The sequence below is a fragment of the Apaloderma vittatum genome, unplaced genomic scaffold (genome assembly GCF_000703405.1).
Source record: "Apaloderma vittatum isolate BGI_N311 unplaced genomic scaffold, ASM70340v1 scaffold8577, whole genome shotgun sequence".
Taxonomy (NCBI): domain Eukaryota; kingdom Metazoa; phylum Chordata; class Aves; order Trogoniformes; family Trogonidae; genus Apaloderma; species Apaloderma vittatum.
In genome coordinates this window covers 21255-43140 of record NW_009726754.1, presented here as the reverse complement: position 1 = coordinate 43140, position 21886 = coordinate 21255, and the positions used below count along the sequence as shown (strand labels likewise).

The window sequence follows — 21886 nt, the reverse complement described above, 5'->3', positions numbered from 1 at the left end:
TGGCAAGGCTGCCCCACACCACCAACTCCACCCCTCAGTCTTGGTTTCACACCAGCTATGAAACCTGCTCATGATATCAAGGCACAGCTAGATTTAAGCAGGACTGTGTGTATTAACACTAGACATATGTGTTAAGACTAGACATATGTATTATGTATTAAGGTTCTCCAGTTATTTTTGTGTTGCTCAAACTGCAGTGTAGTGACATTCTGTTGCAACTGACTTTGTAGTTTTTTCCACAAACGAGCAGGACTGACCAGGTCGCGTCACTACAATGGCAACAAAGCCTTGACTTTTTGCAACAATGAAGTGAAAGAGACTGTTTAAAACATTATCTTTTATATGAGAAAAATAGCTCACACCAAGTCATTTACCATAATCACATTTCATTAGCAGTAAATTTAACAAAATCACAATACACTTATATAGTACGTATTTATTTATATATGTCACTTTGTATTAACCATTAACTCTATGTAATAAAAATATATTACAGCATTTGATATGTATTCACAAAGCACAAGCCATTGTAAACAAAATGGACAGCACAGGCCCCATTATTCAAAAGTTTGAAGTCAGGATTAAAATTTCTTTCATTCCTTTAAGCGGTAGGTACTAATATAGCAGAATTTTGTGCACCTGTCTTTATGGGAATTAATCTGCATGTCTGAAATATCTATTGGGAGACTTGCAGTTTAGCTTACCTGGGACCCTAAAGTCCGTGTTAACCCATCGTATTTTTGAGCATATTTTTACTGGTCTGTGCATCTCTCTGTCCATGCAATTTAGAAAGGTTTTATTTATATTGCCATTTTTTTCCTAAATAAGTAGCCCCTGTAATTAGATCCTATCGTTATACAAAGAAGTAAAATGCAATAAATTATAACGGCATATTTATAATAATATAATCAAACAATGCCCTATCTACAACAGCTATTATTAATGTTATTTTGAAACTATCTTTCTTCAGACTGGCTGGGTGCTTTTAGAAATAAGAAACCACCTATTTTCCTTATTTGCAAACAAAACAAAAATTTTCATATACACAGGCCAGACCTTTTATATCTCTCGTTATGTGCATGGTCCTAACTCCTCCAAGAAACCTCATTGTCCTTACAGCAAAGATTTGTAAACCCAGCCTCTAACATTTCAATTTTTTAAAGCAAATAATCACCTAATCATCTAATCTAGGGGAAAATGTTTCTATCTAACTGTATCTGGAAAGACTGGTAATACATTACATTCCTGCAAGAAATCAAAAGGGAATGATTAGTGATTGCCAAATATATGGCATTTTTAATCCTGAAATGATCTTTAGAAAAGAAAAACACTGTGAAAAAAACCTAAGCTTTAGAAAAATGCCCTGTGTATAAATAAAGGTAATTCAAGGCACCTTTTCGTTATTTATTTCTATTTTCCAAGGCAATCTGTGATAATGATTTTTCAAACATCTTATTTGGGAATTCCTGTTTATTCTGTCACAAAAGACCCATTCTGTACTCTGGTTGTTGCAGGTAGCTTTATTTAATTGAATGAGACTAGGCTTGATGGCAGAGCATGATGAGATGCTTCCCAGCCTTTTCACGTTTGCTATGTGACCTTAAGGGCTCTGAGTTTTTATTGACATATTTTCCTAAACAGAAGTTATAAAATTAATGAGATTTCATGAGATTTCTCTTTTTCTTTTTGTTTTCTTTTTTTTTATCCTCTGTATCTCATTGATCACATAAGCAAAGCAGGAGGAACAGAAATTACCTGTCTTTGTGTAAGGATTTCTTGAACCCAAGATGATGTAAAACACTTTGATATCCAATAGGGCTTTTTTTAATTATTGTTCAAGAAGTCAAGGTAGCATCAGTGCAATATGAGTAAATAGGACTGCCTGTGATGGTCAGCAAGAGGATCCAGCAACAGCTCTTAGTCTTGCTGGTTCCAAATCCCAGGAGAATGGAGGCTTTCAATTTTTTGCTGTTTGTATGATTTTTAAAAAAGGTTTTCTTTAAAGCTGTAATTGTGTAGCTACAGTGATTAGAAAACAGTTTCCTAGTATTCAGTAGTAACTCCAAATGGAGATTTTTTTTCCTAATGTATCTTTGTAATTATCAACCCTGTGCACTTGTGCCTTTGGGTACGTTGAAACCACGTGCAATAGTATTTCTTCAACAAAAAACCCCACTTATTTTATTGCACAATTCCCCTACATGCACGCTATCACACACCTGATGCATTTGCTCCTCAGTACACCCATTTCAGAAGTGCACTTACAGTCTATAGGGCTAACCTTCTTTCTTATAAATATAGACATATATGAAAAACTGTAGCAGCTTCTCTCATTCACTTGATCAGCATTATTTGCTTAAAACCCAATAGTCTCAAACACATATTTACATGATACACACCAGGACATTTTACAAAGACTACAGCAGCTCTTTTCTCCATGTAAACTTTTATAACCCCGAACAGGGACAGCTTGAGCAGGACGGTTTTCATAAAGAAACATCACCCACCAAAGGTTTTTGACATACTGAAAGCATAAAAAACAAATTAAAAAAAATTAAGGCTAAAATGTTATTGTTCTCACTTATTCAAGATTTGGGTAGGTTCCAAAGATATAATCCCTGATTCTGGAAATGCATAAGCCTATGCTTAGCCCTAACCACCTGGGGCTACCCACTGAAGCAAACATAGGGACCATAGGATGAGGATCTAACTGAGCTTTCTGTGCTGAATGTGATGTCTTGAAATATCTAGTGATTTTTAAGGACAAGGAACAATGTGCTGACATAGGTGTAAAGTCTCTGGCTTTGCTTTCAGAATTCATTTAATCAAAATTAACGTGGGGAGAAGACAGCTTTAAACAGTAGTGAAAAGCAAGAAATTAATAAAGGATTGTTTCAAAGCTATTCACTGCACACATAAAAATGTATAAGACAAGAGCCTTCAGAACTTTCTTCATTTAGGATTAGGATGGGTAACGGAATTATGAAACCTTAGGCATGTAGGTCCAGAAAAAAAAATATTTTCTGCTAACTACTTAACCTTCCTGGGCTTTATGAATCAGATTGTCTCCTAAAGTAAGGCTCCTCCAGGTGTAGGTGGTTTCTGGTCATTTAAGCAATGTGAGCAGCTTTCACAAAGCCCCTCTGAAACCTGTTAGAGCCTTCCCAACCTAACAAAGATCCTCCTGTGGACACTGTCTCAGCTCACTCTATGGCAGCTACTGGGCTTTGACTGAAACTTTGTCTTTCTCTTTGGGGTCAGTGGATGGATGAGGGATCCAGTGAGCCCTCAGCGTGAAAATAGATCACTAGGAAAAGCCAGCCGAAACCAAGGTAACAGTATTGCAAAGGCAGAAGAGCCATTCTCAACCTTCCATTCGTATTTATTTCTACCCCAGTTTTGTAACCTCTGAAATTGTTCCAATGCAGCTCTTTTTGAAGCTAAGACAACTTCCCAAATTTATTTTTAAAAAACCCAATTATTTGCAGAAAGATTTTAGTGTTGACCTGAAGAAACTCAGATTATTTCCCAGTACTATTGCAGAGTAAGTAGAAATTGTAAACTACAACGTGAGGCAGTGATATGCTTCTTGGGGGCTGGCCATGATGACTTCCAGACCTCACGTGGTCTCTGAGGCTGTGATACATGTGGCTAACGCTGCAGCAGTTGTCAGGTTTCTTAAGGATTTGTCTGGAACATTTTTAATAGCTAGATTTAATATTTTTAATTTTTTTTTCAGAAATAAGAGGGTTTATAAAAAGTCTAAGAGACACTGAGAGGATCTTTTACTCAAAGAGTCAAAATGGATAGAACTCATTTAGAGAAGTCGTGTGGTTGCCTGAGTTTGCAAGAGGGCACATAAGAAACTCGTTAAAGCCTGTTTACATCCTTCCATTTGTAAATCCCATGAAAACAGGACTCTACACGTTTAAAAGACAAATCTGTAAAACCTGGATATAGTTATCTAGTAGGGCCCAATCCTCAGGTGAAACGACCAACTATTATGTTGATTTATGCCAGGAGAGGACCTGGTGCTTGTTATTTAATCTATAATCTCTAATCAGTCTCTCATCGTTTTTGCTAAATATAATTATCCAGATCTTCACGTTCAAACTGGCTCAAAAATGTAACATAAAACAGGATCCTAGCTCATAGGGCTCTGATATTATATAAATAATTGTAAAGTAAACCGAGGAAAAACATCAGAATCCACAAAATGACATAGCGGACTAAATTCTCTTAAATTTCTGCCAATGTTCTGCCTGCCAAATTTACAAGATATGAAGAAAATGTTAATTGAACATGCATGTTGAGAAATAGATATTGCATACCAACAAACAGAAAGCTGCATATTGCCTAAGCAGCTGCACGATTTTTGCACATGCAGTTCCATATTTTGGGCACGCGTTGTAGCCATACTTGACAAAGTTTTTTTTAGAAATATTTAAATAACAACTGGAAAAATCACACATACACACACACACATGCGCGCATTTGTGCTAGACAAGAGAACAGTTCCGCTTCATGATCAGAGATAATAGTATTGTGCATTACATTTACCATCATTATTCTAACTCACTCGAGTCAAAGTGTTGTATAGTACATATAATATCCAGCAGACAGTTACTCGTATCTACATTCATCACTTAGATGTACATTTTAGAAAAGAATTTCCAGTTGCCTATAAGAATTCAGCTGAATATCTAGCACTTAACAAGCCACAGTATCATATTTCTAGTATCTTATAAAATGTCATCAGGAAATGTTAGGGTATTATTTTTATTTTGTGTACCGAGTCAGTTTGTCAAGCACCGGCATTTACAACTCTCGCTTGCCTCAGATGGTAGAAATATGACAATGTGTCAAAGAGCTGATACAAGTAAGGGGAAATTATATTTATTTTCTGTTATAAGATTAATTCTAGAAGAAAGGCACCATGAAAGAAAGACAAATTTTTAAACACATACAAGGGGAGAGATTTATTGCTCATGGTGACACATAAATCAGCCAGTGACTGACTGTGATACACAAGCATAATGAAACAAGTCCAATGCTGTATTCTTGTCCATCATTTACCAGCCATCCTAAATGCACATTTTATTTTTTTTCCCTAGGAAATTATCTTACTCTGTTTGAATAATTGATTTAAAATTTAAAATCCTTCCAGGGCTGGGTGTATTGACATACAAACCTCCCATTGACTTTAGTAGCAGCCCCATGTTTAAGTTAACAGCTGTGGACTTTATCATCCTGCTGCAATTTATTTAACAGTGGTCTTAGTAGACCATATAACAAGCTGATAAAGAGCTCACTAATAATCAACTTTCCAATATCCTGACACAGTCAAGTCATCAGAATTACTCGAATTTCATAAGAAACAGTTATTGAACTGGATGTGTTTATCTATTGCACCTGAGAAAATCATGTTAAGCCTAAGAAGAAAAATGATTAAGATGAGGTAGACTATTTAATCTGGCTAAGGGCTAATTTTGAATGCCGTGTGGTAAAAACTTACTAAAATGCTGTGGCTACATTTGTGTGTATATTTTATTGTAATCATGTTAATTTTTTATAACTAAAGTTAAGTTGATTTTTTTTAATTTATGTGGTAGCTGATGATCTTCATTATATTCATTCTTCTGTTTGTAAAGCAGGTGACAATGTAAATTTAGAGATTAACTTGTTTCCTTGCAGCTGTAGTACCAAGGCAAGGCTCTCCAGACTGATAACTGAGGTATTACCCCACATCCACTGATTTTGGGGTGAAGCTCCCCCACAGAGTTTTGTGTCTGGGCTCTAAATCTCTGGCCAGAAACTTCAGCAGTGGAGACACTTTTTGCAAGGTATGAGGTAAATTGGAGTTGCCATCATGTCTGTTCTACCAAAGGCTGATCTCCATGGCAGAGCTGGCAAAATAGAACATGCTGATGTTTGCAAAATGACCAATATGGATCATTTGGCATAAGCAATGTAGACTAATCTAGCTCATTAACTTTGCTCTCAAGGATTCTGTGGAGCTATAGGCATCAAATGGTGTCCTTCACTTGGGGGACTCAGGAGGTGGTAACTGAAAAATCATCTCACATTTCTGGAATTCAGAGCCTTATTTTCTTCAGTATAATCCTGACCATATTTTCTCCATATGGTATTGACAGTCAGAATATGAGCAAGGATAGGTGGTAACACAGCCAGCTATGCTAGCTCTTATTTAAGCTACCATAGCATGTGTAAAGCCTAATTAACCAAGGCTATTCATAATCTGGGCAGGTATTTATTTAATGATGTTCTTTATCGCCACTGGACAGAAGCTTTATTGACATACCCAGTAAAAATTAATTTAATATCTGATGTTAACTTGCTGTTGCTTTATGGACTTTAAGTAAGTTGCTGGAGAAAAATTTGTGCAAAATTAAGGTCAGGACTGGTAGCAAGTCTTTTGCCAATCAAAGCATAAATGTGAAGTATTTGAAACTTATAGTTTTTACTTGAAAATAAGTTTAAGAGATTATGAGGACAACACACTTTGTTAATGCAAGTTGTTTTAGAAATTAATTGTACCTAAAAACCCCAACAACAGAAATGACAAACGATTAATTATTGCTCTTGGTATTCTACAGCTTAATTAATAAGAAAACACTTGGAAAATTGTCTCACTTCATAGTGTTTTCACTGAATTGAGAGAGAAGTCACTGAAAATTACCCAGGAAAGTAATTCTTCCTGAGTGGCTGGAGAATGGCTTCAGCATCACATGTATCTGTGACCGTAGTGAAGCAATCTACCAGCTGTAGCTGTACTTACAATGAGCTAAACAATGTTTACAAAAACTAAGGTTGTGGCAGTGCCTAAGGAAACATGACACGTAGCACTGTCCTGGTTTTGAAAATTTTACTGGTATTTAGGTTCATGTTAACAGCAGCCTGAACTGAATGCAGGGTAAATGTTAATAATTCTGCTGTGCATACCTGCAATTTAGAGCTGTTAAGATCTATACTGAAGCCTCTGGAGATTTGCAAGTTCAAAAGTGGATTCAGATTATTGGCTGCAATTTCATGCTGGGCAGTTGGTCTATTATTTTTCCTCCAAGTGCTTTGGAAATTATACTTTTAAATTCAGCTTTAGGCTCATCTTTCCTTTAAGCAACGTATCTATAGGAAAAAAACCCCAAGATGATTAATGAATCTAGGAAAAGGATGTAATGACTAAATCAAGAGTTTCTGGGTTTGTTTTTGTTTTCCCCTGGGCACAAGGCTCAGTTCTGCAGCTTTGGGTTAAATCGTTCAGATATACTGGCAGGTAGACAGGAAGCATCCTAGCCTTTCCATCCTGTTCAGCATTTTTATTTTTCTGAAATTTAATGAGGAGAAAACTAATGGGATTCTGTGAGAGGTACTTTAAAAAACTGACAGAAAACATAGCTAATTCCAGCTTGTAGCGTACTCCGAAAGTAATTTTTCTCTTCCTTCTATTCAACAGGATTGTTGAAAAAATACTTATCAGAAAAAGTTGAAAGCTGTGTCTGGCACTGTATGAGTGTTTAGGTAAAGATTTTTATATTAAGCTTTTCCCACTAAGAGTTTCCCTATAGAGGACATACACAAGCAACTAGGCTGGGATGGTTTTTGTAAAGCCAGGGTGGTGGCTCCATCAGCGGGAGCATTACCCGCATCCAGTAAAAATACAGCACAAATATCCCTGTGCAGCTTCTTGTGCTAATCTTAGGACGGCACCGATCTGCTCCCATGACTTGCATGAGTCCTTCTGCTGAGGACCAGCTTTTTACCCTCTATATGTGTATGTAACTGCCAATGGAATTCGATGGGAGATTTGTGTTTGTGAAGCCTGCAGGACCACAGATCAATAGCACTCCTTTTAGTCAGGAGCAGGAGGGACAAAGCAGCCTGGATCCCTTAGGTCTTATGCGGGCTACAGGAGGGACACAGGCTGGGCTTCAACCTGTCCACGACTGCATCCCGAAACCTTGACAGCTGAGGATGGTTACTGGGGATAGGCCAGTTATTTTGATTTTCCATATAGCATTTTGTAGGTCCCACACCAGGCTCCTCACTCGTTCAGCTGCAATATATTCCGATTGTGCGATTCACTCGTGAGGGCAGAGGAATTGATGGAGCTTCTTTTGAGGATCTTGTTTATGATGTCCTTCCAGGTCTTCTTGTACTGATGCCGTAGCAAAGAGTACACAAAAGGGTCTGAAACAACTTTGCTGTAAGCTAAGCACTTCGAAATGATTCCCCAGTGGGAATTGATGTGGACCACAGAGGATAATTCAACAAGTCTGTGGAAAGAGGAAGATTGAAAGAGTGAGTGTTCGAATTAAAAACATGGAGCAACAACACAACCATAAGCCAATGACCCCCCTAAGCCCCAAATTTATTTGTGGGCAATTGCAAGAAAAAAAAAAGGAAAGGAAGCCAATGTGAATATAGCTCTGCCCTTATACATTTCTAAGACTGTAAATGTAAACTTGAGGTCTGTTTTCTGACCACACAGCTCCTATCAGGGTGTTGTAACCCTCAAACTTCAGGACATCCTTGGCCCTGTACATTTACTGAGGCTGCGAGTGGACCTTGGGTGTGTTGCCTTTTAACAGGCTCTCTTGATCATTTACCTCAATGCACGTTGAAGAATTTAGTGTCAAATGGAATAGCTCCATTAGGATGTGAGGCAATATTCAAAAATCCCTCTTTATTTGTCATTGGACTACACCTTTCAGAGAGTGAAAAACTGAATCAAAATCTCTGATGTAGATTTGGATTTTCAACTCATCTGGCTCACTCAGGCCATCAAGATGCGGGATAAAGGGACATCCCTTTCTCAAGTACTGTAACCTAGATTTTATTTTGCTCTCTAGTGAACACCATGTCTGGGATTATAAACACTCTGTGGCGAGCAGGTCAGTGCTTCACAGAATGTCTACTGCTGGTGAAAAATACCATGCAACATCTACTCATAGAGTCATTTCCAGCAGAACATATCCTCAGCCGTCACACTTTTAGTCTCTGTGCCAAAACTTATCTGTACAGACAACATGTGTTACTTCCTCCAATGACTCTAGGATTTTCAGCCCTAACAAGATCTTTTGTTAGACAGTAACATTCCACTTGATTTTTTTTTTCTTAATTTAGTGCTTTTGGTTTGTGCATTTTTCTAGTAGTATGTGTCATAAGATCATGTTTCTGGCAGCTGAACTTCATCACAGACTGAATATAGCTCTAAAGGGAATGAAGGGAGTATAATCTCCCCAGGTATGTTTCCCGATGACTTTAACACTTATTGTCACCACTGAAACCATCATGTACAGCAAATTTAACAGGAGTTACTGTGAAAAATTATTTTTGCATAACCTAACATAATTTTTGAAATATTGATGCAAAACCATACCTTGGACACGAAGTACCATTGCTCGGTCTCATGGGAGTCCTATTTCCCTAACAGTAGATATCAAAAAATGAAGCATCTATTCTGAATTTATGGCTCTGAGTCCCATCTGGATTATCTGATACCCCACCTCACCAGTGCTATCCAGCTTTTTTAGCCAGTCCAGCTCCTAGAGAGAGCTTGATGGTTTTAAGTAATTTATCTGGGTTGTAGGAGAAGGGGACAGGGAATGAAAATTCATCATTGAGAGATGGCAGTTCTGTTCAATGTGTCTCTACAGTGGTTGAGAAACTATTGATTTTTCTAGAGGACAAGAAGCTGCATGTGCTGCTGGAGATCCCCACCATGCGATGGCAAATAACAGCTTTGTCTTCAGCAGCAGATGATCTTCTGCCTGGAAAATATTTCAGTTGCTGAGGTTTCTTCAGAAAAACCAGCATTTCCAAGGGGCGTTCTGAAGCGTGGTTCCTGCAGCCACAACGACAATAATGTTGGCATTTCAAGTAGTTCAGAGATGAAAATTCTTCCTTTGGTCCTTTCATTCTCATTCAATAAATTTTCAACACATCACGTTGTTTAAAATAATGCTGGCAGCAGGCATGATCCGCTTTCTGGGCAAAAAAATGGGACTTTATTTTTTACACCACTGACTATGAACTTCTGCCTGATTTGCCTAGACTGCAAACTCTAGACTGCCAAAGCTCTGTTTCTTCCTGGAAATGTGTGCTGGGCTTAGGACTGTACTGGGGCTTTATCTGCTGTCATGGTACTAATAATTCTAATATTGAGCATAGTTTTGTGTGTTTTGTGCTAGAAATTTGATCAAATTGTGTATCGTTTCCATCAGCAATCAGGTGCATCCATACAAGTTTTGAGGGGTTGGTGGCATTTGCCAAAATACTCTTTGAGACATTTGAAGTGACCCCGTTATGTTATTTGAAAATATTTGAGAAATGCACTTGTCCCTCCACAGGTGATGCTTGGCTCAGCTGATTGCTGTAAGCAACTTTGAGATGCCAAAGAACTGCCATCTCTCCCCTTTCTCTCTCCTTTCATCTTGACTAAACAAACACTGTTCTTTCAGCTTCTCCTTGTAACTTGTGGTTGATATCTTTCTTATAAAGCATGATCCAAACTCAGACATAATTATCATTTACTCAAGCTCCTGGGGGGGGTCTCATCTGGTATATTCTCTCTCATTTAATAAAATGTAGGTTATGACACCCACGTTAATGTGCTCTAAAATGAGAATTGACTATCTGGAGACTAATCACCTACTGAGTCATATTTACTTTCTAATCTACCATGAGCCATCCTTCTTCTTGTTATTCTCCCCTTCACATATTTGACGCTTTCTTTGCATTTGGAATTTCATCGTGTTGAAATTCATCTTGGTTGATTTGCTTTTACCAAATGCTTTACAGATGTGAATTGGATTAAGTTTAATTAAATTCAGAGGATGTCTTGAATGACCAAGATATGACAAATTTGTGTCTGAGCCTTTTTCAGTCAGTTTAATGAGATGTTAGTCGCCTCTGTTTAAAGCATATCAAAAAGGGACTTTAGGGTTGCAAGTCTAGGCTTGCTAATTTGACCGTCATTGATGGATCAGCTAAAAAGCCTATGCTTTTATCAATAGAATTTTAAATCTTTTCTTTGATTGTGTTCCCTGTGTGTCCTTGGTATTTACACATTATGCAATTCTTGTGTATTATTTTTTAGAGTAAATTAGAGTACATTGCAGCAAACACAAAAATGCAGATAAACTCTAAACTATGCAATTCCATTTCGTGTACAAGCACTTAAGTGTCAGTCTTTCAAGGCATATCACATACTTTATTGCCTTTGAAAGAGGGTTTTGTTTCTCATTTATGAGGAAGATTATATGCATAGCTTCAATATTCATGAAAAGTTTCAGCCAAAAAGCAGTGAAGGAGCATTAATATTTCAGTGCTACCTGTAAATTAAATTCTACAGTATCAAACTACATAATCCCCTATCTTGCTTTCTTAAGCCACTATCCTGCTGTCTGGCATTCAATACCATTTTATTTCAAAACAGTAAGCTGTTTTGCTGTGATACCTTGTTGATATTTTAGAAACTTATAACTCTGTAGCATGGGTCATGTCCAATTATTTTATTTCACTTTCAGTAAACAAATAACGGTGCTATGCTGAGATCATAGAATCATGGAATGGCCTAGGCTGGAAGGGACTTTAGAGATCATTTAATCCAACCTCCCTGTCATGAAGGCCTTGATTTTTTTATGCAGATAGTAGACGCCAAAAACCTTTTATATACATGTGCAGTTTATCACTTTGGTGAAATGTTTTACTGCACATGTCTATGTCCAGCTGGAGGCTGCTGCTTTTCGTTATACTTCGTTATCATTTTATTGCTTGATAGGCTGAATCTTTTGCATGCTGTCTTGTTAGTGAAAAAGACCTATTTCACTGATTGCTTCCTGATACAAAAATGACATTGCAGTGATTGTTAGCTGATTTGCCCTTAGCCATTTTTATCTCTGCTGCATGTATTACAACTGGCCGGATTCTGTAAGGAAGCAGAATTTTGGACTCTTGGAGCTAATCTTGCAAATCTCCTGTAGCAAGTCTTGCAAAGCATTGCTTTTAGCTCTTGCCGCTCCCCAGAGCTGCAGGAACCACCTGTCAGCACAGAGATAGGAGGACAGCAAGGCATCACAGAGATAAGATTGCATAGGAAAATCAGGCTTTCATATGCACAGACAGGCAAGAATACAACTTGCAGAGCAGGATCTGCATGCAGAGGGTAGGCAATGACTTTAAAAACTCACTTTGCTTAACCCTTCTACCCCAGAGATGATACAAGAAAATTTGAATCTCCTTCTACCTGTTCCACCATCCTCCTCTGTAACCCCAGGGCTAGGAACTAGAAATACTTCAGGATTTTTAATTCCAAGGCAATTTCCTTACACATTGACAGCCTTTATTAACTTACACAAGCAAAGTTCTGTATATCAGTTTGAAATGCATTGGAGTTAGAAATTAACATTAGAAATTGGTATGACTTATTTTTTTCTTATGAAACAGCTCGCTGGAGAAAATAGATTTTGAACAATGTTATTTAATTGCATAATGATAAATATAGCAAAAGAAGAGATGCATGCTTATAGAGTTTTTAGAAATGAAAAAACAAACTATGCCTAGAAATACATAATATGGGGTAATACCTCTCTCATACTGGTACAGTGGAAACACTGAATTGAGAAGAATCAGATTTTACTGACATGCTACTTAATGTGAGCTACCGAGCTCATTAGAAGGGTGCTGTCTTGATAAAAGGTGCCTAATCTGATTTTTGCCTTAGCATAATCTGACAACCTCTGGTTTACCCAGAGAAGAATTTTCTAGAGGCAACTGGTTGATTTTAGTGTGGAAGTAGAAAGATGTTACAGTAAAACATTGTGACTTTCTGCTTTCAGGCCTCAATTCATGAAGTACTTAAAAGCATGTTTAAATTAAGCATGTTGCTGATTAGAGCTGGCTGTTCAAATGAGAGGCTCACTGCCTTGGAAAGTGATTGATTGTCTCTACCTTGTGAATGCGAAGTGCTGGGCATAGCCTGGAAAATAATATTTCTTTACATGAGAGGGAGCTTTTATAAATGCATGTGATGATAGGACAAGGGACAATGATTTTAACTTAGAGCAGGGTAGATTTAGTTTAGACATTAGGAAGAAGTACTTTATTATGAAGGTGGTGAGACACTAGAATGAATTGTCCAGAGAAGCTGTGGCAGCCCCCTCCCTGGAAGTGCTCAAGACCAGGCTGGATGAGACTTTGAGCAACCTAGTTTAGTGGAAAATATCCCTGCCCATGGCAGGGGGAGTGGAACAAGATAGTCTTTAAGGTCCCTTTCAACTCAAGCCATTCTATGATTAAGCTCCTAATCCCCTTGACTTCAAGACCCTCAGCCATAGGCATGAGGGAAGCCCAGTACTGCACGTCCTTAAATACTGTCCATGCAGTGAATCATAGAATCAATGTCTTAGGTTGGAAGGGACCTTAGAGATCATCTAATCCAACCTTCCTGTCATGGCCAGGGATGCCCTTAACTAGACCAGATTGCTCAAGGCCTCATCCAACCTGGCCTTGAACAGGGAGGGGGCAGCCACAACCTCTCTGGGCAAGTGAAGTGTCAGGCAGGGTCTCATAGAGGGTTCCAGTAGCTGAAGAGGGAATTCCCTGAAGCCTGGTGTGCAGTGATGCCATGCCATCCTTGGCCATGCATTCTTCATGCATTCTTCATGCATTCTTCATGAATTCAGGACTCTACATCTTGACTGTTCTCATTGTTGCTCTTTGTAGCAAAGCTACTTGGCCTCAACATACGGAAGACTCAGGAGAACACTGAAGTGGTCCTCGTATAGACTAAATGGGGAAGGATCAGGAATTTTCTAACCCTTCTTCTGTATCTTAGGGCTATCAGGAGACCACAGAGTTAGGAGGCGAGGGAGTCGTGCCTGATTGCTAAGCTGAGATGCCCTTGGAGAAGCACAGAAATACTTCTGACAGTCCTGATTAGAGCCACAAGCCACTCAGTGACTGCAATGAATTTCATTAAGTTCAGGGACCCAACAAAAAATGAAATTTAACCATTTGTAATGGTTAAATATGGTTAATCTTAAAGCCTGAGAACTAAGGCTAAATGTGCATAATTATAAATCCTTTCATACCCTGTTAGAGTGCGTGGCATGGAGCGTCTTCTTGTTACTAATAAGTGAAAGTAAATACAGTAACATTGTTACAAATGCATTTGCAACATCGTAACAAATGCATTGCAACATTGATACAAACATTGATACCATTATAAATGTGTTTGCAACATTGTTACAAATAAACAGCATGACTCAATTAGCTACCATTATCATGAACATGAAATCAACGTGCCTGCAGGTTTCCGTTTCTACTAAGAGACTACAAGACCTTGTGAATTGTTTTGTTAGAAATAGAAACTGAGAATATTATAATGAACTGGAAAGACTTTCTCTGTTCTGCATAGCAGCAGTTCAGGTTTTTTCAGACTTTTAATAAGTAAGGCAAGTTGTAAATTTCCTTCAACAACTAGATAAAACTTTACTGGATATACTAATTTTTTTATATTTTTTATTTCATAGGAGTAACTTTGTGTTTCCCACGGGAGCCATTTCCAAAGATAAGCTAGAAAATATAGATATCTGACCATAAATCAGAAATATTTTTTTCAGCTATGAGCCAGAACAGCTTTGATATTTGACATTTATGACTAATAAACTCTACCTAGTCAGACAAAACTATCGTTTAAGTCTGTGGGCCATGTTCTCACCTCAGACGGATCTTGCCCATATCTTTGCAGTTTGACCTATTCAGACAAGTGTCTTCCCTTTGAGATCACCCCCTGAACTGGGGAAGCAATCTGGGGAGGAGGTACTTGAGCTGGAAAAAAATCTGCAAAATCCTGTGACCTGATTTCCTAAATCACTTTCCTGTAACCAACATCTCAGTTGGGAATACTGAACAGAGTTTGGCCCACAGACTGTATCAGGATCATAGGAGATAAGTGCTGTGACATTTTACATGGCTTTGTTAGCTCAGTGAGCGCAGTCTCTGTCATAGGAGTGGAAACGGTGCACAAAATGTTCACAGGAGGCTTAAATCATTTTCTGGTTCAGCATGCCCTACTTCTCTGAGTGCTTCTCAGTAGACTTTTCCAGTATGTAAGTTTGCACTTACCTTGTAATTACATAAGGTGCAAAACAAAGTATAAAAGTACCGATAAAGGTACTTATTTTCTTTGTTGCTCGCTGCCTCCGCCTCTTTTGTTCTTCTAGACAACGCTCTCTTACGCTGTGTGACATTCAACACAAACAAGAACATGAATCATAATATCAGGTAGCAGATTGTTATGACTTTACTTATGGAATGATGGAAATCAATCATTCCTGTAAGTGCTATATTTGCATAAGCAAATACCAAATACACTGCATTTATATAGGACAATACCAAGTATTAATGCATTATATGATCATCTGACTCTCCAAAAACAATTTCTGAGAAATACATATTTATATGCATACCTACCCCCATTATATAGACTTGTATATAGTCAAATATACATGTGGAATCCAGCCTTGAATTTAGTTGCATCTCCTTTTTGAAATACTATAAGCTGTATTTGCAGGCTAGAGTTTGCCTCATAATATCCAGAGATGTGGAAAATATCCAGAGTGGGGTAAGTGTTATGCTACTCCCCTAGAAACAGTATTTCCAACACCACTATCTGAGATGGGAGAAATGTCCCAGCAAGATAAGCAATAAACCACACTAAAATCATAACGGGGAAAAAAAATAAAACTGCACTGAACATGCAGCCCAGCATTGGAGCAATCACTGTATCCCAGAGCTGTGAACTGTGAGACCTTAAATTTTTTGGCAGCCTGTGCAGCTCTGCACGGCCACTGAGCCGAACGCTCTGCAAAGCTGGGAATTACATAAGAAACCCCCAGTGTTGTGATGTTCTGACTCTTTGCCTCAAACCAGCCTTGTTCCCAACTGAACAGATACAGATTATTCACACCCTGTGTATTTTCTTCTCCCTGTAGCATTTTAGGACAAGAGCTTCTCCTCTGAGTTTCCCAGTAGTGGTCACACCAAGCCACCAGAGAGATGGTAAGATCCTTGGTGTGCCAGCAAGGTGACTGGAGCACAGGGCCAAGACCACACTTCCACTGCAGGAAATCCCCTTTGAAATCAGCACCTCTCCTTGCCAAAAGAGTGATAACATCAAAACCCATCCTCCTCCTCCTCTACCTGCTTTTCTAAGTCTTGTGCTTTTTGAGGAAAGTGGGAGATTTGCTGTCTCCTTCAGTCCTTTAGGTGGGATGGGCAGCATCAGTTGTATGTCCCAGAGCCTCAAACCCATCTGTACCTGAACTAGACCCTGTGGAGAAGGGCAGAACCCAAGCCAGACTGCACTTCTGAACGCCCTCTCTATGCACGACATGTCAAGTCATTGCACAGATTTCATGCTAAGCAATTGCATGTCTCATGAAAGCCAAATGGTCTTTATTTTGTAACTGCTTGGCATTGATCCTCAGTTTTTACTGTAAATTCACTATCAGGTTCCAAGCTCACACTTGTTAATAGCTGTGAGGTTTATGGCTGTACCCATACGTTGTTTGCTGTAGCTGCAAATATTTGATCATCGCCTAAGCACACGTTAAGTCCTAAGGATGTCAGTGTGCTTCAGTGACCCCTGTGACAGTGAGTTCTTATGTTACCTCTTGGTTGTGTTAAGGAAAAACATGTTCCCTTTCATCCGTTTTATCTACGGTCCTGCACTGCCTGTCCCCAGAGCAGCTACCATGGTGGCAAAACGAACAAGATGCTGGTGGAAAAAGTTCTTCTGCTTGAAATGACGAATCATATCATTCTTAAATAGGCCTAAGAAGAATGAGAGCACATCTAAAAGTGTTACATATTCTATGGCTGAGTTATCTGCAGTGAGACGTGATGGCTGGGAAGGGGAGGGGAATCCACCTTTTCGTGAGAACCTACGTGCTTTCAGTTCTGTGAGAACTGGAGAACTTGGAGTGGTTTTAGGTGCAGATTGATCATCTCGGAGTTTTGACAGCTTTCCTTAAGGCCTGTATTACTAAAGTCATAGTATCCCAGGCACACAGAAAAGAAATCCCCAAAGCAGGTTCAGTTAGGAGGTAGAGGCTGGTGTGTTTCTTTTCTCTAAGAGGTTTCCCAGGTACATCTTTCCCTTTCCTGACACATACAAAGCTGTCTTTGAGTCCTGGGAAGTCCTGACAGAATTCAACTAATGTCTTTTATTTCTGCTTTTCCAGATGTAGCTAATAAATACCACATCACAGAGGAAGGTATTTTATCTTACTTCTTCATGTAGACAATGCGTGCAGATGAGTGTTTTGCTTTCACACACACTTTTATGCACTAAGATAAGAATACGTATGTAAATTCCAGTAGTGACACTAGCAACAGAACTGGATTATTGACTAAGCTTTCGTTTAAAGTTGTTAATATCCTGGAAAATCTGAGATATATTCCTTTGAAGGTTTGGTATTTTAAACAAAGTTTATGAGATACTAGACCTTAAGATGTGCAGAGCTGGATACAACAAAAAGATAGTATAGATAATCTGAGTGAAGAAATAAATGGGTTAAGGAATTAAGTGAAGTCTTGCCCAAACTTCTCACAATACCTAAGATATCCTGGTCTTAAGAACAAAGTCAAGAAAAAGTAAAAATCCAGTAAAAATGCCTAAACTAACTTGAAAGGACATGTGTCCTAAACATTCACACAATTTTGTGTGGTATTTAGAGGTTGCCTTTGTACTCGTCTTGAATGATCTTCAGGAGATCACTCGTGTCTCTCCAAGTCACAGGTAATAAAGCTATCTGCCATAATGCCTGTCGCTAGACACCCTTGCGGGTGGATTCTGAGTCATAGGAAGCAGAAAATTGTCCGTACGCATTTCTCAGCGTTCAACCTAGACCGTGCAAAAAGCTGGAGAAGTCGGGGGAGTCTAAGGTGGGATCACAAACTTTGTTCTCGCATGTGCCTTCTCCCAGCATCCACGTCTATGCCGTTAGGCACTGTAGTAAACACTGAAATTGCCTGTGTATATACCACTTACATAATTCAAATGATGGCTTTGTTATGGCAGAGCTTTATGAAGGTCACGGACTGCTCCAGGAGACCTGCCACCTTTGTGTAGCTCTCACAGTGAGCAAGGCAGTCTAAGGTCTGACCCTTTCAGCAGCAGCACCACCACCAGAGGTCAAACCAGGCTCCATTTCTGAAAAGGTGGCTAAAACTCTGCTTTCTTAGACAGAAGCATCAGAATAACTGGATGCAAGAAGTAAAGAAGAATAATACAGGTTACTCGCAGCAAAGTGCCTGTACAAATCTGACTCCTCTGAGGAAAGGAGGTATCATTCCCACAGCCCCATTGAACCCACCCTTCAGTGAGATGACTACAGAGTGCATGAACGCCCCCAAATTAACGCAGATGAGAAAAAATGCAGAGGAGGAGAAATACCAGTGAGATTTTTTTGCCCATTTTCTGAACTTTGCTGTGCAGTCCAGGCATACTTTAAGCATTAGGCTTAACGATTGGTATTTCAAATAGTCCTGGTGGGTTTATGGCCCTGTCCTGGGAGTAACCATCTTATTTCATAGGACATGCAGGAACTAAGACCAGTCGAGGCACAGTTAGCAACCAGACAGCACGTGGGGCAGAAGAGTGTGTTTTTTCCTCTGTGTGGCTTGGGGGATAAGGAAAGATTTATACATGTGTTTCTCAAGAACAGTAACAGGACTTGCCCAAAGTTCTTCTCCACATTCTTGGTCAAGAGACGGATCAAACAGCTTAACTGGAGAATTTTGAGCAAATGTTTCTGCTCCTCTGAGAGCGTGCTCTCCTGCCCTTATCCTTTCGGTCTTATGTGCCTTAGGCTTAGGAATCCCCAAAATACGACCTTTTTTTGAGGACAGCCACTTGTGCTCTGAGCCCCGCAGCTCTGCTCCTGGCTGGCTGCAAATGGAGAAATCTGATGTTTGCCTCCAGCCTGCAGAGCAAAGGACAGTGAGGGGGATCAGGTGGGATATCTGGCACGGGAATTCCCTCTTTGACAGATCTCAGCTTTCCTCCTTTCCAGGCAGACTTCCTCCCCCATATCAGACACGTCCCTGCACTGCCAGCATTTTTTCTGAAGGATATTTCCCTTCCCTTCAGTCTCTGACAGAGACAGTCTGAACCTTAAGATCCTGTCTCTGACCATCTCCCAAGCAGCACAGACATCCCTCACAGCTGCTCTGTCACAATACCCAGCCAAACCATTTCCTCCCTTTCTTTCAGGCAAACACGTTGGACCCTTCCCTTTCCAATCACCTGGCTCCAGCCACACCAAACCCCAAGACAATTTGATTCCTCTGAGCAAGCCAGGCTGATTTCTTTCCACACTGCAAAGACTGCCTCTGGTTTCCCCTTTGCAGAGCTCGCTCACTGACTCTACCACCCCACCCCAACTGCAAGCTAGCTCTTAGCCCCATCTGCCCCAGCTCATCAGGGCATGTTAGCCCTCAGCCTGGACATGCTGATCCAGCAGTCACCCTGCCCTGCTCTGTCCTGCCTCAGCTGTGCAGGTTCATTTCTCAACTCTCCATTTCCCAGGCAGATCAGTCTGGCTTGTCCTGCTGCTCCCTTCTCACCCACCCGGTCCCACGTCCTTCCAGCTGTGCTGCTTTTGGTCCTCTCCATTTCCATCTCTCCACTTCTCACAGGCAGAGCTGATGCGTACTCACAGCCCACACGGACTTCCTCCTCCCTTGCACGCCGGGCACTTTCCCAAGCTCCTCACCAGGACTGCTCCTTCCCACCACCACCCTTGGACTTGCCTCCAGCAAGGCTTTCTCTCCCTCAGCTTTAGCACTGACCCAGGGAAAGCTGTCTCACCCACCCTCCCTCCTTTAGCTAAATCTGCATCCTTTCCAGATCCAGGCACAGCCTATTCAGGCAAGATTTATAGTTTGTGCATAATCCCTGATGTGACTGTTTTCCACAACATCCCAGCACACATTCGTACCCCTTTGGTTCTTGCCTTAAAACCCATTATCCTCCCAGTCCCCGGAGACTTTTCTCCTCCTGTGTCTAGGCACAAGTGACTTGCTTAAACACTCTCATTTGAAACGAACTTCAAACACCCCTTGCTTGACATATCAACATTGCTACTGAAGTCTCTCTCACTTGGATTTAAGGATAGGCATTCAAGCGTATGCATTTTGCAGATGTTATTCCTGTGCAAATCTGCCTTAAGGAAAGATAGAGCTACAGAGAGCACAGCAATAGGCAAACCGCCGGGCGAAGGAGCGGCACGCAGCACACAGCTTCCCTTCGGAATTCTGACTGAAGGGAGATGCACAGCCCCAGCCTGCCTCCTCTCAGGGATCCAGCAACGTTTGGGTCTGACAGTGCCAAAACATGCAAATTTATCGACCAGCTAAATCCACCTTCGGAGACAAAGGGCAGTGATCAGATCACTATCTCAAAGCGAAATGCATTTGACGACAAAACTGTTTCTTTGCTCTCCCTCCCAAAACAAGCCCTTAAGGATAACAAAAAAACCCCAAAACATACACACACAAAAAAGAGTTGATTCTGCAACCGGAAAAATAAACACAGGGGAAAAAAATAAAAATAAAAGAAACATGCAGACTAGAAACTGGCAAGAAGGATGCTTGTTTTCTCTCCCTTCCCATCCCCTGCTGTGATACAGATCAGACTGTATTTAACATAACACTGAACCTGTCGGTGAATAGTCTTACTCACTGAACACACAGGCACCTTACCTGGGATGGATGTCCACCAGCAGCACGAGGGTCTGCATAGTGATCACGTCAATCCGCTTACAGTGAAACCGTGCCACCTTCAGCACTTTTAGATATGTGAAACACAGGACTACAAGAGAGAGGAGGAAGCTGAGGGTGTGAAAAACCCCAGTGAAAATCACAAACTGTGTCCTCTCCTCTGGTCTCTTGTTGTATAGGGTGCAGGAGGCATAGAGTTGATGGAAACCCACCCAGGAGAGTAGGAGAGAGACCCTGCCACTATCGGGAACGACACGGAGTGCAACCACGTGTAGCTCAGTATGAGAGCAGCATCTCTGTACCTCATTTTGGAGTGATAACTAAGAGGGAAGACCACAGCAATCCACCTGTCAATGCTCAAAGCTGCCATGCTCAGCATGGAGTTCGTGGTGAGAAAAGTCTCCAAGAAGCCCACAACGTGGCAGATCTGATCTCCTCCTGGTTGACTCTTGTAAATGATCCCAGCCAAAGTCAGGGGCATGTTCGAAACGGTCATCAACAGGTTGCAGAAGGTGAGGTTGAGGATGAACAATCCCGGGACCTGCTTGCGGATGTCAGCGCTGTACAGGAAGCACATCAGCACCAGCACGTTGGCCAGCAGGGCCACGAGCATCAGCACCACCACCACGAAAGCCAGGATCACTTCCCAGATGCTCATGGTGCGTCCAGTCACAGGAGGGACATCTCCAAAACTGCGCCGCACCGGCACCCGGGGAACATGGTGCGAGACGCGCTCACCTCGCCCTCCTCCCCAGCCTGCTCGCACTCTTGCATGCCCTCCGTATTTTCAGAAGAGCTGCCGTCGTTTTTGTTGGTTTGGATTTTTTTTTTTTCCTCCAACCTCCCCCTCCTTGCTGCTCCTTTCCACGTCAACGCTTTCCGAGACGCGCACAAAAGCACTGGGAATGCCCATCAAACTGCGAGGAGGGCTTAAAAAATATCAGCAGGACTGAACCACTGTCTCCATTCGGTCCAGCTGAAGGAGAGCAGGTTATTCTGAGAAACTGCTCTCCTGAGATCCCTAATTATCAGCCCCGAGCTTGCAAGCAGTTCAGAGAGTGAATTGTGCTCTCCT

At 40.6% G+C, this 21886-nt stretch overlaps 1 protein-coding gene across 1 annotated transcript; it reads right to left on the bottom strand.

The window, feature by feature from the left end:
• Positions 1-8062: 8062 nt before the first annotated feature.
• LOC104276927 (G-protein coupled receptor 26-like) lies at positions 8063-21469 on the bottom strand. The gene is given in 4 exon segments (XM_009873401.1): positions 8063-8294; positions 15151-15264; positions 20794-21038; positions 21041-21469. Coding segments are annotated over 4 exon segments (1020 nt in total).
• Positions 21470-21886: the final 417 nt, after the last annotated feature.